The 18976-nt window shown below is 40.9% G+C and overlaps 1 protein-coding gene across 1 annotated transcript in view; it reads left to right on the top strand.

Moving 5' to 3' along the window:
- spop (speckle type BTB/POZ protein) overlaps positions 1–18976 on the top strand; it is a 47954-nt gene that overhangs the window by 7008 nt on the left and 21970 nt on the right. The window contains 9 exon segments of the mRNA XM_071203887.1: positions 4881–4945; positions 5074–5129; positions 5131–5145; positions 5926–6047; positions 8882–8950; positions 8952–9022; positions 15945–15961; positions 15964–16028; positions 16618–16640. Of these exon segments, the coding sequence (XP_071059988.1) occupies positions 4881–4945; positions 5074–5129; positions 5131–5145; positions 5926–6047; positions 8882–8950; positions 8952–9022; positions 15945–15961; positions 15964–16028; positions 16618–16640 (503 nt within the window).

Raw genomic sequence — 18976 nt, 5'->3', positions numbered from 1 at the left:
GCTTTCCATCTCTCGATTCTGTCACTCTTTACCTCCCATTTCACAGCAGGCCTAGTCGCCTAAAGTCTCGGCCATATGGCCATACTGAAGGATTTGAGGAATACACTTAACTATTTTATACAAATCTGTCGATAAAACTGCTCATGAAGGGTATTATCATCAGTATTACCAACAGCCAGTGGTAGAAATGAACTATGTACATTTACTGCACATTTGTAAAGTCTATCTACTCTATACTTCTTCTCCAATACATTTTAGAGGGAAGGTTGTATATTGTACTTGTTTCATATGTAAGTGACTAATTTAATTATATTGCAGATTCAAATAATCGCACATAAAATATCTAATTAATACATGATGTATTATTAAACATACAAATAAATGAATTGGAAATGAGATTTTTTGATGAAGTAATAATGAATTGTCCTCATATTTATTATATTGCTCATATTATGAAATAAATGGGTTACAGAAAGCATGCCAACTGCGTGGCTCTATATTTAAATCAGTCTGTTTCAGCAATTCTGAGTGAAATATTTTTGACAAAGGCTGTTCTCACAGAAGGCATTTTGCCATGTGGCTTGATATGTAACAATATCAGATAAGACTTTATTTAAGTGTACTAGAAGAATGGGACAGTGAACTAGCATGCCTGCACTATACCAATACACTGAAACTGAAGCAGGTTAAATAAATGATTACATGATATATATACAAAACTGAATATAATATGTATTTACATGCTAATATGCTAAATGGCAATTGCTAAACATCACCTTCATAACACTCAATAAGTTACATGCATGGTATGACTGACACATTGTGTGATTTACTGTGCGGCTAACACAGCAGAGAAGAGCCTGATGCCAAGAGTCTGAACCTCCCATTTTAATCAAAGTGAGAAGATAGACCAAATTAGCATCACATTAGACACAACTTAAATATATATCTATCAAGATACTTGCTGCTGGTATTCCTTTTCTCATTAAGGTGATGCCTGTGATGTGAATAATGACAGTTCACAGCTGAACGTGTTAAACTTGAATAATAAAGCAGTTAAATATGCATTGTCTCCAACGCAGACGTGCAGGTTAGAAAGGCAATGATGACACGTTCATCACCAGCTATTCAGATTGTCACGGCCACGGGTGCAGATGGGAAAACATAGCAACAGTCATGAGTCCTCGACTCTATGTAAATATGCATTGTGGCTATTCTCATTACCAGTTTTGCAGATGGAGGTAACATATGTGCAGAAATATATGCTATCACCATATAAAATGTACAGATGGAGTTAATATCACAGCACAAGCTTTATTACTCCATAAGCTGAGTATCATGTGTGTACGTTGTGTAGTGCGGCTGGTCAGTATCGGGGCTCTCGTACTGATGGGGTGGGGGGACCGATGTGGCATCACCTCTCTTAGCTCTTGTTTATACAGAGGAAGTTGAATCTATCTGTCTGTTGGTTTGTCAGACTCTCCTCCCTGGCGTGTTGAGGTGTGTGACAGAGAGATGGAGAGAGATGGAGGTTGGACTGGCAGAGGGAGAGCTGACTGTCTCTCTGTAATGAATATAAATGGGCTCCAGGTCTCACTCTCCTCATCTTGCGCCCCTCTCTGAAAGCAGCCATAGGACGAGGATATGGGAAGGAGACAGCCCACACTCCTTCTCTCCTTCTCTCCTTCATCTCTGCAATATATGCAGAGCACACCAGCGTTTTTAATATTGTCTTCAGAGTGTTGTCAAGTTAACTTTAACGTTAACGTTTATTACGAAAGTGAATTTATCTAAAACTAATCTTTCAATTTTATTTGTAACTTTTCTTTTAGACAACAACTTTTTCAAACAACTTTACAACAAAGCAATGTATAAAGGAAATAACATATACTTAATATATAAAATAATCAAATGGTAAAGGGAAAAGAGATTCATATCATATTCAGTAAATCCAAGAAATGTGAACAATATAAGTTGAACGAGGTAAACCAAAATAAATACCAGCATTTATATTAGTTCTCCAGAAAAGGTACAACTTACAACAATGTGTTTTTTGATTCTTTTCAAATAATGATTAGTTGTTGAAATCCATGAATATATATATATGTATATATATATATGTATATATATGTATATGTATATATATATATATATATATATTTTTGACAAGCACTTTCTCAACTAATATATTCAAAAACGTTGAGCACAATGTTAAGGCAGAGTGTGTACTTGTACTATAAAAATGAACTGTGTATATATCAGTTTAGGTTGGTTGCCATGTTACTCTTTGTCTCATGGTGTATGCTAATTGTGTTGATTGATGATGATGTCTCATGACAGGAGAGATCTCTTCATCAATGAATTAGGAAAGTTGGTGTGATAAGTGACAACATCTTTTGATACTTTAAGATACACATACATCCTATCAGTTCTGAAAGGATTTGTTGAGTCAATCACCAGTAATCGTCTTTTATTAAGCAAAATTGTCAAAAATATCTTTGGTTCCAGCTTCTGAAATGTGATGATTTGCTGCTTTTATCCGTTTCATATAATTCTAAAATGATACATGTGTGTTTTTCCGGCATTTTATAGACTATATACTATAAATAGTCTTTATAGAACAGCTTAAGTACACCTGGGTTGTAGAAAAAGTCATTATGCAGTCCAATGTCTTATTCAAACACAACGTGGCATTAGTTGTTCTTTTTCTAAAGGTCAGTATAGTCATGGACACCTATACAATCAAATTCAATTAAATGACGAAGCAATGAAATGAATACTATCTCTCTGAAACTCATAATGTTCAATTTGTTGGAAGAAAAATCCTCTACTTCATATCTCAGTAGTCCTCAGAAATGATAGTGAATCCGAGCAATAATTGCACATTTCTCAATGTCCTATTCACTGCGGCGCCTTTCAGTGCATGTACGCAATATGAAAATATGTCTGTTTTTTTTTAAGATTGCTGTATTTGCCAGAGAAGAGATTAAGACTGTATACTGTGCAGAATCTGAACTAGTTTCTCCTCATCGTTTTCTACCTTATCATCACTTTAATTGCTTTTTATCAAACATACGAGGTACAAAAGGAGCCAAAGTAGCAGCTACAAACACTCCCTTATCTGAAGTATAGCATGTCCTTTACTGTCTTTTAATTGCCTTTAGGGGACACACACTCTTGTTCATTTCTCCCTGCCATACACCGTTATGTGACAATATTTATTTTTCTATTCTATGTGCATTATCACCTATTAGTCATTCTCCCCATGTATGCTGTCATCATCTGATTCCCATGACAAATGAACTGTCTGAAGACATTTCTTCTGAGGGAGTCCTATGATTAGCATACATCTCCTCCGTCTCTCTGAGTTGTTATTGCTGCTGTGCTCCTGATGCCCTGCTTTTGATGTGAAAAAGGATAATACAAAAAACACATCCTTATCTTTATTCTTTATTCTGGTAAAATGTCATCTGGGTCTATTTAGAAAGCTGAGAGGCTGCAGTCAGTGTTGTCGTGTGGTCTTAAATTGATTCCCTGTGATAACTTGGCATTGATGTTTCTTTTTAAGGTGACAGGATTCCAGCAAAGCGCTTGATACATTATAATCAGACCTGCCGGATTAATGACACACGTGCACAGAGGAACACACGTGCACAGAGGAACACACGTGCACAGAGGAACACACGTGCGGAAATCTGCGTAAACGCCCTCACTCACTCTTATAGAAGATAATTAATTGCCAGGAAGTCTCAAGTAATTTAAATTGCAAATCAGTGCAGCCTTGTTCTCCCAACTTCTGTAATTAATATTTTATTGTTTTACTGAGTGAAAATGGAGCTGCTGAGGTTGCCTCTCCCGTCTACAATCCAGTCGCGGGTACAGGAGTCTCTCTCGCTTTACACCCATTCTCTCATTTCTCGCTCTGTCTCTCTGCGCTCTCGGGCTGATATTCAGTTTCTGACAAGTTTTCTCAGGTCCTGAACTCCTCTTTCAATCAGCTACTAATTAAGCAGTGTAGTGGAAGGTTTTCTCTGGCAGGAGATCGAGGGGACTTGCAGGTTGAATGAGAAAAGCAAGATCCTGAGACCTTTTGTCAACTGAGGTTTGAAACATGTGAGAGGAACTTGAGAGGAGCATGAAACCAGAGGAAATGAGAGATTAAGGCGGCCGAGAAATGAAGCTTTGAAACCAAACTGTTGCATGTTCCTTTTTCTTGCTTTTTTTTCCCCATCAAGATTTTAAATCCCACGAGACTGCTGGTGAAGGAAAGGAAAAGGAAAGTATAAAAATTATACAAAAATAATGAGGAACTTTCTCTATGCCAGTTTTTATTTGGCAATTGCAGTTTAAATCTCAATCGCAGCACTTCAGAATAGAAAAATCCTTCTTTTTAAAAACAACTGTGACCTTTCTAAGCCAGCACTAGCTTTTCAAAGTAATACATGACCTTGTGGGTGTTTGTACGAGTAAAGACTGGCAGCTTGAGATGAAAGTCTTGCACTTCACTTGGAGCCACAGTGGACGGGTGCAGCCTGGCTGCAATCAGATGGCTGGCACAGCGCTCTGCTCCTCTCAAAGCAAAACAAAGAGGAAACCACGCACAGATAAAGGAAGGCTTCCCCCAGTGAAGTAGAGTTGGTGCCGATGCTGTGCTTTGAATGCTAAAGCTAATTTTAAAGCAAATGAATTCAGACCCCTAATGTCCTACTTGCGTTTACTAGGAAATACCGCTCAATTAGACTAACCGTTTAATTAGGAATTGCCTTGACATGCTCAAACAGACAGATACACACCAGCTCTCACACAAGGTCACTTCTTCTCATAGTAGTGTGCCTCACTAGTTTAAAGTTATTTTAATGACTGCTTGTGTGTCCCTACAGAGTGCCCGTAGCTATTTTGGAGTCTGGGCGTCCTGTGGTTCTGGATTCAGCTCTCTGTGCGGCAGGTGCTGTTTAAGAGGCGGCCAGCTTGACTGAGTATTGGCCCTGCACTCCCCATAGAACCTCACCCCACATCTGGCTGATGCTTTGGCTCCATAGAGGTCATCTCTGCCTTGAGGCTGGCAATGTCCAGAGACCCCCCTCCCCCCTCCCCTGGCGGACATGTGCAGCAGGCCAGCAGCTGAGAGCATGGTGTTATACTCAGGTGAGGATGGAGTGTGTTCTCAAAGGAGCACATTTTTGCATGCAGAGCAAAACTGTTCAAAGTAAAGCATTGTCATCGTGTTAAAAGGAGCGGGTTTCATTGTTTTGTAAAAAATATTATTTTTGTTGCCCAATTTTTACTCCATTGCTGTGAATGTAGCTTCTGAAAGTAAGCCTGTCTGTCAAAACAGAAGATATTCACTTTAAATAAACATCAGAACATTGTAAAGCTTCACATCTTATGTGATTGATCCATAAGCACTTAGGTGGCATACATCATGTCGGGATTTTAACATTAACTGTGTTTTCCTGAATGATTTCAATATTACAAGCCTACTTTGTTTCGCTTGTTATTGCTTTGGATAAAAGCGTCAGCTAAATGCAATGTAATGTAATGTAATGTTTCCTGCTAAATTGGTGTTATTTAAGGCTTTGTTTCAAGGTTAGCTATACTTCAAAATGGTGTTTGTTTCAGTCATTGCAGTACAGGCTCTGCTAGTTCAGACATCACTTTGCTGTAAAGAGCCAAGGTAGATAAAGTCATTGATGATGTCGGTTTTTTCATCTCCTCTTGCAAAATTGTTTTGTTTTTTCTGTTGCCGCTTTTACAATATCCTTTCTTCTTTGCCTCCGTTTGTTGTCAGTGTTTATTAAGATGAAAGGCAGTTTTGATGTGTATTTTGAAGTCCAGGCTGACCAAACACCACTTACGTATATAGAATAGCAAAATATATAAATAAAGAGATCTGGTTCCAGCTCTTCCCGTGTCTTTTCTGCACAGATCAAAGTGCTGAGGTTTTCCTACATGGGGACCATCAACACCTTCAGTGTCTGGCGCGAGGAGATGAGAGGACTCAGCAAAAGCTCAACTTTCTCCTATAGAGCCAGCGACAAACTCAAATGGTTAGTGAGGGCTGGGCATTGAAGCTATCGAACTGCTCAAGCATTTTCCACTTGTTGCATCTTAAGACATATAACGTTGCATGCATTAATCTTTTCTGTATTAACAACAATATTAACTTAAATACGTCCTTGAAATAATAATTACCTAGCACTCTTTCTTGCTTCAATTTAGTCAAATATGGCTGCATCTTCCCCTTCTCACATTGAATTAGGTTCAGAGTGAAAGATGGAACCTTTGATAAGCCATGATAAATGTATATGTGTAAAATTGGAAAACAATTGTAAAAGTATATCTAGGTCAGTACATGCCGACGTCACACTATCTGTAGACACATCACCCCCACTCTCTTCAGCCTCTACTGGCTCCCGCTCAAGTCCCGCATCACCTACAAACTCCTCCTCGTCACCTACAAGTCCCTCCATGCCCTCTCGCCTCAGTACCTCACAGATCTCCTCCACCCTTACATCCTGTGCCGCTCCCTTCGATCCTCAGACTCCGGCCTGCTCTCCATTCCCCATTCACGCCTCCGCACCTTCGGGGACCGTGCCTTCAGTGTCGCTGCCCCCACCCTCTGGAATTCCTTCCCTGCTGAAATCCGTAACGCCACTTCTCTGAACATCTTCAAATCAACACCGAAAACTCATCTGTTCAACAAAGCCTTCCAACATGAACTCACTCATCCCCCCCTGCAATGTAACACTTCCTCTTCTTCCCCCTGTTTTATGTCTTGTATACGTCGTCTTGTTATATGTTCATTGTTAAGCGACCTTGGGTTAATGAAAGGCGCTATATCAATTCAAGTTATTATTATTATTGCAGAAGAGGCAGAGCTAGAATATTTGAGTGAATCCATAATGAGCTTGCAATGTAAGTTTAAACATCCGCAGTGGCAAGCTCAGCATGGGGGTAGTTATGTGTGTTTTGTGTCACAATGATCTGAGAACTGAGGAAAACTCGGAGGAAGAATTGATGTAAAAAATATTTTTTAAAAAACATAATGATTTTATTCTACAATGGTTTGCTCTGAAAGATCGATTACTAATCATTGAGAACGTCTGCTTATGATTTCTAATGCACATAAACAGCTGTCCTTTATTTATAAAGTACTATATACAATAGATTAAAAAAGAGAAATAATGTCGGATTGAAATCCTTTTATTTTGAATTGTATCATGTTAACACCTTGGCTTCTAGAAAAGGGGACACAGATTCTGTATCTCACAAAAACATGGTTCCTTCTAGGGGGGCCGAATGTAATGATTGTAGCTTCGGGAACAATAACAGTGAGTTGAGGATTAGTAAAATACCTGCTTAAATTAGAAATAAATGGTGATAGGCAATTTCAGAGAATACTTGGCTTTTCTACGAATACCACATTAACTTAAATTGTTTTTGGACATTATGCCATTAGTCCACTTCTTCCTGCAAGTAACATGCTCGTTTCATATTATCTGAGTGAACAATTGTGATTGTTCTTTTCCAGCCCTCTGTATCTTAGCTCACCGTCAGGAGCCTTTTTGCTTGTTTCTCGATGCTCCCAAAGATGCTTGTTAGAGAAAAGAGATCCAGAGTGCGCTGCAGGTCAGCCCCATATCTTTAGGCATTACAAAAAGAGAGAGCACAAATTCTAACACACTAATCAAAACACATGTAATCATGGATTCAACAACTTTCCAAAAATGTAGGATATGTTATCAACAAAACAGGGGAATACAAATAATGGAGTAGACATTTGGCAGTATATTTGATGAAGCGAGTATTAAAGCTATTTAACAATTGCCTGTTAAATGAATCATTCATTACAGACTCTTTGAAATTATATTGATTTGTGTTTGTTGTAAAGAGCTCCAGCACAACAGGATTGTTTCTCTTTTGCAAATGTGAAATGTATGTGCTACAAATGGTTGAGCGCAACCATTTAAATAGCCATGGTTATGTGTTTCATGTCCCTGTTCTAACAATGTCTAACAGCCTGTACAACAAACGGACTGTTTGTTGTTTGTCATATGTTAGAAATTGACAGGGATTTCTTTTGAGAAACTGCCCTTTGTAAACATAAAAGACTGCGACTCACCCGTAGCGTCAATGCACTAAACACAGCAAATATTTAGAATACCCTGGGTAAAATATATTGTTCATGTGCTTGGACATATTTTTGTTTGGAAAGAAACTGTACATTGTTTCTACGTTAGCTATGGAAATCTCTGCTTGCATTTTGAGTTCACGAAGGTTAGCCTAAAGACTGCAATCTTGGTCAAATAATCATTGTTGTTTTTCGGTAACGGCTCAAATATTAACACATGAACACAACAACACAATATCATATTGACACAGCACCACTATTAAGGAGGGGCTTTTTCCTTCCCCTCCAGTTTGATCAATGAAATGTCCTGCTTTTGGCATCTACATAAGCGTTTAAGCAGTGTATTCAATCAATCAACAGCTTTATTAATCCCGCAAGGGGCAATTGGGTATTGCTATTTTGCCCAAAAATGAATTGGCACACATGTTTAAGTTTTTGTTAAAATTGCTAAAACTTTGGTCCACGGTTTTCAAAATATGAAATAATACAACTTACATGGATATCATGTTATAACCAGTTATGTGTGTTGTGGATGAAATCGATATATACTGTATCAGACTGTGAAACCAAGGATGCTAATTTTGCAACCATCTTTTACAGGCTAAAGTCTAACATGCATTTGGATAGCCAGGTTGCCATTGCTGATGGAATAATGTTAATGTTGCAGACATTGAGTTAAATGTTTCAGAAATTGAAGCATTACTTAACCTTTTTATCTTTCTGATCAACATGTTCTTTTCTTTTCTCCAGGTGTTTGCGTGTGAACCCTGAATGTCTAGCTGAGGAGAGTAAAGGCTATCCGTCACTTTACTTCCTTTTGCTGTCCAAACAGAGGTGTACGGAGGACGTTTTCTTTCCTCAATGCCAAAGGGGAAGAGGCTAAAGCCATGGGTGACTAACTCTAACTAAAGTCCTGATTTCCAATTTTCTTTAACTTTCCACCACTGTAATTCTTTTAACTTGTGATTGAAAATAAGTTGGTGTTAATTACTGAAAAACTATTTTGGCACAAACTGCCTAGAAGTCTATGTTCAGCAAGAAAAAGTGAGGATATCTATAAAAAGTTTGAGAGGTTGGAAATTAAAACCTCCTGTCACACCTGTGTCTTTGGGGCGGTGAAATGTGTAAATGCAGGAGGTGAGGAGTGTGTCTAATACCCCAAGTGTGTCTAATAATGTGAGTTATTGATAGCCATATGGGCTTGTGTAATCACTGCAAGTTGGATTAATTTCTAGTAAATATATAATTCAAAGTAGCGTGAGGCAATTTTGATTTTAATTAAAAAAGACCCAACCTTTTTAGAAACCTTCGTCCGCCTCTCGCCGCGCTGATGAATTGGAAATGAATGTGCCTCCAATTCCTGCTTTTTTTAATTAGGTTATGTTATTGGGAGGAAAAGCAAACTTGTGTGGAATTGAATTAGTGAGGGCCAGATGTGACCGCTTCCTGGTTATCAGGCTTTCTGGCTGCCTCCCTCTCTCCCTGTGCCCTGCAGCATACTGTACAGGAAGCGTGGAGGAGGGAGGATGGGGCGGGTGGGAAGCGGAGAGGTGGAAGGCGGAAGTGTGTTTAAGTCGAAGGCGTACGCAGTGTAACTGTGTACAACCCCCCGCGGTGCAGATTGTGTATAAGGGAAATCGTTTTTCCTGCGGAGAAACATTCCCCCATGTGAACTTGTCACCCCCACCTCCCTGTGTGTTCTTTCGCTGCTTCGTTTGCTCACTTAGACCTCTCTCTCCTCTTCTATACATTCACAATGTCACTTTCTTTGTCTTTAATCCTTTTTTTATTCCACTTCTGCCCTGCAATGTTAAAATACTACCTCTTGAATCTCAGTGACAGACTCACACAAACCTAACCTTACTGCGGTTATTGTCCTAAAAGCTCATCATACTATGCTTGCAGCGATGTGGTATTGTGGTGAGGATTTGCCTCTTGTATGAGTGATAAACAGACCTTTGAGGTGTATGACTTTCTTACTGGGCAATTTTGTGAGCACTGCTTTCTTAAATGACCACAGAAAAGCCTGAATGTGGGGAATACCGAGCAAATTGAAGAGGATCTCATTTTCCTCTCCTCTCTTTTTGTGTCTCAAGGGGCTTACGCCTATAAATGGTGTGCTCTATGGTGCACACAGCATCCCATTCTTACCATATGCCCTCCTCCAATCTTCCCTCTATCCCCCGGGGAGACCTGGGCCCTCGTCTTCGCTCGCCTTGTCACAGGAGAAAATTACACAACTGCCAGCATATTTGTGACAGTTTAGTGAGCACTCCATCGAACAATATGGCAGTAAAGATTGCTCTATCGGTTCTGGATCATTTAGAATCCAATCTAATCCAGGCCTTTCGCAAAAAAAGGCCAAATAAAAACAAAGTACCTTAATTACGAAAGCTGGGTGACTGTGAACTGTTCATGAGGCAGGTCACTGCTTGGCCTGCTTGTACACGTTGTCCCTGTGGGGACAACTTTTAATACAAGGCGCTTTAGGTCTTGTACTTTACAAGTACTTCATTCAAACAGGAAAAGTAAGATAGAGGAATGAGTGGATTGTCGATGCAGAAAGGAACGTTTTGTAGTTTGCTGTATGGAAACAAAACAGAGTAACATTAGAACGGAAAGCAAATGTCAAAAATCATGCTGATGGAAATTCTCAGGGCTGGGCTGCGCATCTGAGGAGATGATGTTTGTGTTTGACGTGTCAGTTGAAATGTGTGTCTTTGTAGCTTTTAGACAGACTCTCACAAGCCAGTCTATGTCACTGATGAAAAAGCATCAGCCATACGCTAATTGTTTAACTTCACCCAGACCTTGAGCAGGTATAAATGTTGATTTGTGTTGACTGGCATGTGCATACTGAGCATTAGAGCAACCCTGCAGTACTTAAAGCAGATATAAAAACAGTCCAAGATTTGAAGGCTGTGCTACGATGGCAGATTTTGACATTATCTGATGAAACACCACATGGGCATCGTTCAGCGCTTGAGCCCCCCACTACAGAGTGTGTGTCTGTGTTTGGATCCTCTGATGGTCCCTACTTGCTAATGGAGATAGATTCAGGCAGCACTAGTAGCCCTGCGCCCCCCCCTCCCCACGCCTTACTCCTGTACTCTCGGCTTGGCCACATCATTTCTCTCCCTGGCTTAATGTGCTGCTCCTCTCGTCGGAGGCTGTTGGGTGGGTTGTAACTTGTCTCTTGACACACTCCCCCCTTCCTCCTCCTTTTGCCAGAGAAAACATCTGCCCCCCTGCAGACTCCTGTTCTGACAGCTCGGAGAGGAGAGATGGAAAGTTCTCATCCTCTGCCGCAAGCTGTTTTGTATTCAAATAGTCTCCTTGTTAAGTCTCCCCTACAGACAATGGTTTTGTTGTTTTGTAGCCAAAGGCTAAGTAAGCTTATGTGTGTATGAGTTGGACGGAGTCTCGTTGCAGCAGGTTTTTGCTGCGGGCTTCTTCTATATTTTGTAACTGGAGATTCACTGTGTGTTTTTTGTTGCAGTTAATTGAAGCTCTGTGTGTGAGCTTGTCAGAGTGTGTTGCCCGCAGTAACTGATGGAGGTGATCAGACATTCTGTGTGGGTGAGTGGAGCACGGCTAATGGAGGAGGAGCTATTGGTCAGTCTTTATAATCAGATGGTATTGACATAAGTAGAAAGGATGTCAATAGACATGTTTGTGCAGACACTAGCTTATAGAGCCCAATTGTCAATAGAGATTTGATTTTCTTCTCGAAAGACTGTGTGTCATCTTTATGTGTCTGCAATGTGAATCAGTGTGTGGAAGGATTTACGATGGCTATTCGATTTTTAAACTCTGTTACTAGTGAGATAAATACACCATTGTATTGACTGGTGAATTAATAGATATGCTAATTACCTTTTAATGTTTTGAGAGGTTAGAAAATGGATGTGTGCATGGTGTGTTTGTGGTTGTGGATGATGGTTATTATTATTATATATATATATATAATACATATATAATAATAATAATATAATATAATATATATATATATATGTATATATATTAAAGAGTGACAGACAGACAGGGAGATGTTGACTCTGGCTGCGGTGTCGGCTGTTATTTCTCTACATGCCAGCTCGTCTTCTGGCGACCTTCTCGTTCTGTGTGCCAACCGTGCCCCTGAGCCCTCTGCCTGAATATGGATGCCCCCGCTCATTTAAACACCCGGCATCTCTCCTGCCTTCCTCATCTTTCCTGTCTCCAGCTCAGACATCTTTTTTCTCACCTTCCCCATCACCCTCAGTCTTTATTTTTGGCAGGGTGAGAAACTTCACCCTTCAATGCCGGCGAGCTATCGAAGTGCATCACGATGTTGTAAAATCATCTCTGTTCTTTATTGAGCAGTACCTATCATGTCTACATTGTGACTGTGACTCACACAAATTCCATTGTAATTAAGTTTGCTGTGACATTAAACACCATCTCCTTTTTAGGCTTTTTTTAAATATCTTTCTGGCTTTCAGCCTTTTTTCATCACTTACACCTTTCCCGTTGGATGTCTTGACAGTATCGCCGACACCCTCCACCGCTGGCCAGCTCTTTTTGCTATTCTGGCAGAGTGCTTGTGTTCCTGCCATCTTGGCACACTCATTGAAAGAGTGAGCAGCAGAGATCTGACCTGCAGTTGATTCTCTGCCAATGCAAGTTCCCGATGCCCCACTGGAAAAGGCAGCATGGCATTAGCTGAGCTCAGCACGCACGCACACACACACACACACACACACACACACACACACACACACACACACACACACACACACACACACACACACACACGCACCCCCACACACACACACACACACACACACACACACACACACACACACACACACACACCACACACACACACACACACACACACACACACACACACACACACACACACACACACACACACACACACACACACACACACACACACACATCCTAATCATCTGTGCCTGTATGCAAGTGCACATACACGCTCAGGCCCCCACTGTGTCGGGTAAGTACTGAAAAAGTCACACCTCTCTGCCCCTTCACTAGCTGGAGTTTCTTTCAGCATTCCCTCTCACCTCTCCTCACCTCTTCCTCTTGGCTTGCCAGCCTCTCTCCTCACACCCCGAGTTTAGCTTTAGATAATGCCCCTGGGGAAGTCCTCACTCATCACTCCTAGTCTTGTTTCATACCTAAATAACACAACTTCACAAGGAGAGTCTATGCTAAGTCTTATCAAACATGTTTAAAGGACATGAAAGAGAACGTGCAAGTCAGCAGAGAAAGAGTTTCTTCAGACGCTCTAGAGGCATCCAGGTACTATGTACGATTACTTTGTGTCTACCCAATAAAAACAGTACAGTGTATAGAAGTTTGACTCCCTTTTCAAACACGCTCAGCTTTGGTTGGGAGATATTTGGTCTATAAAACTCAGTGTCTTCTTATTTGAAGCACTGACTCTCCCCGTCTGAATGAATAAAGTAGGGTGCTGTGAAAAAGCAGTATACAAGGATTTGTAATTTTTGTGCTTGTATGCATTCTTATGTGTGTGTGTGAGTTTGCATGGGGATTTCTGCCAGCGTCTTTGCATTCTCAGTCTCTGGGGACAGAGGATTACAGTGAAGGACCGCCTGCATGAGCAGTAGTGGGAATAACTGCATATGTACTGCACTCCTCCACCAATCCCCTCTTAGGCTGCCTGCTCCCTCAGATCCAAACAGGGGGATTTGACAGTGGATCTTACAGCAGCATTGACACTTCATCTTAGTGCTTCCCACTGTGATCTGTCTGCAGATCTCCTGTTGGGATCTCTACTCTAGAGCGGCCTAAGGAGAAATCGGTTTGAACTGGTGGCACGAACCACATGTAGTGTTTACTCTGCAGCTGTATGAAAGTGTCAGGTGATGATCTCTTGGTATGTGGTGAGCCTGTTTCAGTTGACACAAGTCTTTTACTATTTAAAACCGTTTTCTTTTATTTACCAGACAAAAAACATGATAATGAATTTTTTTTTAAACGGACACAAAGAAGTAAAAACACTCCTGTTCAATGTTCCACAGTTTGAAAAGGGTTGTTTTATAGCTTTTCCTAATCTAGCTAGTTAAATCTGTGGCTGTATGTTTGTTTGTATGTTCTGCTATTCTTCATGTCTTACTTAAACTTTCAACCGAAATAAACCTTTTGCGCCAACAAGATCTTTTAAAGCTCCTCATCCTGACTGCACTATGTTAAAATGTAAGTAGCTAAGTTGTGTAGGCACCCCCACTTAATAATGGTAACCCATGGACAGTTTTAATAGATAACATTATTGTGCTGTCTCCCTCCTTCTAAAAGGTGCAGGACTTTTATATTGCAGTTGCCACAGTGTTCAGAGTGTCTTTTGGTGAACGTTAAGGACTGCTCAAGCAGACACAGGTTCTTTACAGTTGTATTCATTTGGAGGTTTATTTTGTTGTACATTGTTCTCTTTTTCATTATATCTCATGCTGCTGGGGACATGATAACAGTGACATTAAAATAATCCTCATTTACATGTTGAATACTGACATCTCTTGCCAATCCCAGCCTGCTAGGCACCTTACTATCCTCTTAGAACTTAGTAGGGGTTTGGTTTTGCATGTATGCTTTCTGAAATGATACATGCACAAATGCTCATTTCCATAACAGAGTTGATGTACTGAATGTAGACTGGGGACACACTGCTATATCGCTTTGACATTACGAGCAAATGTTCGTCGGACAACCTATTCTGGTGATTGGATATTTGGTGTGTTTTTAGTGAATTTACTACTGGATTGTCTTTATGCTCTTTCTCAACACAATCCAATCATCCAGATGCATGTCAACGCATGTGTAGGTCATTTTCATGACCAAAGAAAATGAAATAGGGAATTGGTTTCGAGTGGTTTCCCTGCAGCTTATGATGCCATTTAAGCCTTTATAGGAACAAATGAAAAATAACAAACATAAACGGCCTTAAGATATTACCTTCATCGTGTGGGGAAGCATGTCGTCCCTGATAGGAACGGACAAAGATGTCTCAACACTCAGAAAGGGTTTGAAGCTCGTCTCGGCTGAATACATTCAGAAATCCCAGAGCAGTGCCCGAGGAAGCGTTTTCGCCTCATTAACAAAATGGCGAATGATGTAATTTCTCCAAAGAATGGTGTTACTTCCCTCCAACAGAGCTCCACTTACTTGCGGAATTCAGTGGACTGCCTCCCTTCTATCGGCAATTAGCTTTAATTTGCTGTGATTTCTGCAGGAGTCATAGTCCATAGTCATTATCTTTTGACCTTGTGGGAGCATTTGTGACTGTTAGGTGACTGCAGATAGCTGTGACCACCCCCACAGTGTGACTATTGTGCAGAACTCCGGCACCTTTCCTATGTCTTTGTAGTGAAACTGAGTGATACAGAATCCTTCCTGTCACTGTCAGAGATAATTGGCACTCCATAAACACATGATAATTGGACTGCTTTGATCCCTGCAATTTCTCACTTCTTGGCCAAAGAGGCAGAGCAGTTCTGTCTCATGTTTACCACTAGTCTTTATGTGGCAGCGAGAGCTTACAAAGAGAGAAAGAGGGGGAGAGAAAGAGAGATTCTGTTTTGTTCTGAAGTGTTAAAAGCTCCCTGCAGGCTATACTTCCTGCACACTGCCTCTTTCACCGTTGTTTCTCCGCTGCTTATGGCCATGACTCATGACAAACTTTCTCTTTCGCACACACATTCACACAAGCAGGGCTTAATCACACCGTGAAAAGTCTCTTAATAATTTAGTTTCTCCTTCTTTGTCCGTGTGTCATGTTTTGCAGACAGTCAGAGAGCGTACTGTTTTTTGTGCAGGGGAAGGACAGGGGTTTTCGGAAAGTTTACAACAATGACAAATTAACTTTTCTGTGAGCTAAGGATTGAGCCAGTTTACCTGAACTCTGTTTATTTGTTACACAAGGTTCACACTGTCTTGATTTTCAGCTAAATCTTTTCCAAAAGACCGTCAATGTACATGCTGACATCTTTCAAGAAACCCTAATCCTTATTATATTGCTAGATACAATTATTATTAACTTTTCAATATTGCAGACAAACAGACTTGATTAACTTTCAAAATCTAAATTGTCCTGTTGGATCTACTGATGCAGACTTTTGTGTACAGTACAAGAACTACTTGTATTTCCCCAGAATATATGACTAATCTAAAAATAAGGTTGAAATATCTAAACGTTCTAGTGAGTTTGCCTCAGAGTGATCAGCACTGTAATTCCTTTCTCACTCATCTTTGTATTCTACACTACAGCTCATTGTATGTCCCTGTTAGTGAATAATGTATGTTTTTATTGGTACTACACAGCCTCTGGGTTTACACCTCTCTCTCTTCACCAACATACAAGCTGATTGTCATTCAGACGGCATGGTGGCTTGGCTCTGATTCCTCTGATCCAAAGCGGGCTGCTGCTCCTCATTGAACATTCCCTTGTTGTTTTTCAGCTGTAACACAGGGGGCAGCAGAGGTCAACTGTCCTCACTCTGGTTCCCCTCTGCTCCTCATAATAGAGCCCGGGAGCAGAGAAGAGGTTAAACTTTCTGGATATGTTAATGCCTTAGTTGTAATGCATGCACCCATAAATGTTTAAATAGCATGGCAGTGGCTGTTTAAAACAATTCAAATTAACCCTGCGGGTATGGAGGAGAGCATGTCTTGAAGTTTTCCCTTTTTGTATAGCGGAGCGATGTGCAAGTCTGTTTAAAGTGTTTCCAAACTGGGCTTATTGACAGAGGGATAGGAGGGGCAGTGCTGCTTCTCCAGAGCCATGTGGGATAGGGGGTAGAGCCGTGTGTGTGTGTGTGTGTGTGTGTGTGTGTGTGTGTGTGTGTGTGTGTGTGTGTGTGTGTGTGTGTGTGTGTGTGTGTGTGTGTGTGTGTGTGTGTGTGTGTGTGTGTGTGTGTGTGTGTGTGTGTGTGTGTGTGTGTGTGTGTGTGTGTGTGTGTGTGCATGCGTGCGTGCGTGTGTGTGTATGGGTAGGAGTAACTTGTACATATTATGTATGTTTGTGCAAGCGTGTCTTGTTGGGACGTAATTCTGAGGATTTCTGGAGAGATTTAGCTGTAGGAGAGAGATGAGTTACCTTGAAGAGTCCTCTCACTGAATGCATCCACTCTCCTGAAGGGGAGGAGAGATGGGGTTGGTGGTTGAAGTCCTTTGTGGCCACTTCCTCCCCCGTAAATATCTGTTGTACTGTGGTAATTAACCGGCACTATATGAAAAACCACGGCGAGGCAAACCTGATTTATATATTACATTATATTCACAAAGTAATATACAAACAGTCAAACAGAAAAAATGATTAAATGAAATTAAAATGTACTTCACTTAAAAAGGCAGAGAACATTCCCTGTACCAATATTTTCCGTTTTCTAGGTTTTAGAATAACTCTCCAGTATCATGAAAGGTTTCTCCAACTGTGCTTTGCATAATAACTAAAGCTTCATGATTTAAAGAAAACATTCAGCAGAACAGCCCTCAGATGACCTAAGAACAGTGTCAATTTTGGCTGCTATATTTACCATTTTAATTTGTGTTTCTCTTCAGACGCAATTGCCGATTATATTTTTAACATTTCAGTTGATGTAGTCTAGCCAAAACCAATAACTTGTGTTGAATCACTGCCATCTTGTCTTGTAATTATGTTGTTTACGAACATGTTCCGTCATAGTTTACAGAGTTTGTTTTCTTAAAGCATGTCAGAGATTTAATATACAAACAACCAGTCATTCTTAAACATGTTTGTGTGTTTAAATAACAAGCAGCAGTCTGGAAGTGGGATGTTGTGTGCAGTAAGTGAGGAGATTGCCAGTAGCGAGGTCTATAGCGTTTCGCACCGACACATGGGCCGGATGGTTGTTGGAGTTGGGTTCTGGGTGGATGGTGGTGAGTAAGTGCAGAACGGGTGTTTGAATCTCTTTTCCTGGTCTTTTTCCATGTGAAAGTGAAGCCCAGTGTTTACCGTCAGAGACCTGGCTCCTCTCTCGTCCAGATGGTCTCGTCCTGCATCTGAGAGAGCCCCAGAGCCCAGCGCTCTCCCTCTCTTCTCTCATCCCCTACACTTCCTCTTTTTCCCCTCCATCTTATCTCTCATTCAGACCAAATCCTCTCCTCCTCTTTTGCCTTTTCCTTTAATGTCTGGATGCCTCACACTTGGAGTTTCACCGTTTCTTACCCCATCACTACCTTTATCTCTCCCTGGTGTCCTTTATCTCCCCCTCTGCTCAACCTTCCTACTTTCCTTTTCTTCCTCTTTGCCCTCCTTCATCTTCCGTCTGTCTTCCTCTTTTATTCTGTGAAGCGAAGTGTCAAAGAGGCGAAAAGGCTATGTGGAGAGACCAGATCACTGTTGGAGGGGAACACTGGCTCAACCTCTCCTCCTGACCCCTGGTCCCTGAGCTCGGTTCATTTTCCTCCGGAGACATAAGTTATTCCGATTTAGCCCAGGGAATCTGACATGTCATGTTGGAGAAAGCCTGAACAACACCTTTCACTGTTCTCTCACCTTTTGTCTCCCCTCTTTGTCTCCATCTCTCTTTCTGTCTCTGTCCCTGCCAAAGCGCTGCAGACACCTGCAGGTATTTAATGAGGAGATAGCTCCCATTAAAGGTGCTGCGTTGGCTGTCAAAAGAGAGCATGAGGAACATACAGGGAGATAAAGGAGGAGGGAAGAAGGCAGGGTGATAAGAGACTGAAGAAAAAGGCCTTCTCAGGAAAAGTGGCCACTCTTGGCAACATCGAGCCAATGGGGGGCGTAGAACAGACGAAAAGGACAAATAAAAATGGTACAGGATTAGGTTTCAG

This window comes from Pseudochaenichthys georgianus, chromosome 8, assembly GCF_902827115.2.
Source record: "Pseudochaenichthys georgianus chromosome 8, fPseGeo1.2, whole genome shotgun sequence".
Taxonomy (NCBI): domain Eukaryota; kingdom Metazoa; phylum Chordata; class Actinopteri; order Perciformes; family Channichthyidae; genus Pseudochaenichthys; species Pseudochaenichthys georgianus.
Note: the sequence above shows the minus strand (reverse complement) of the source record. Positions and strands in the feature narration are given on the sequence as shown.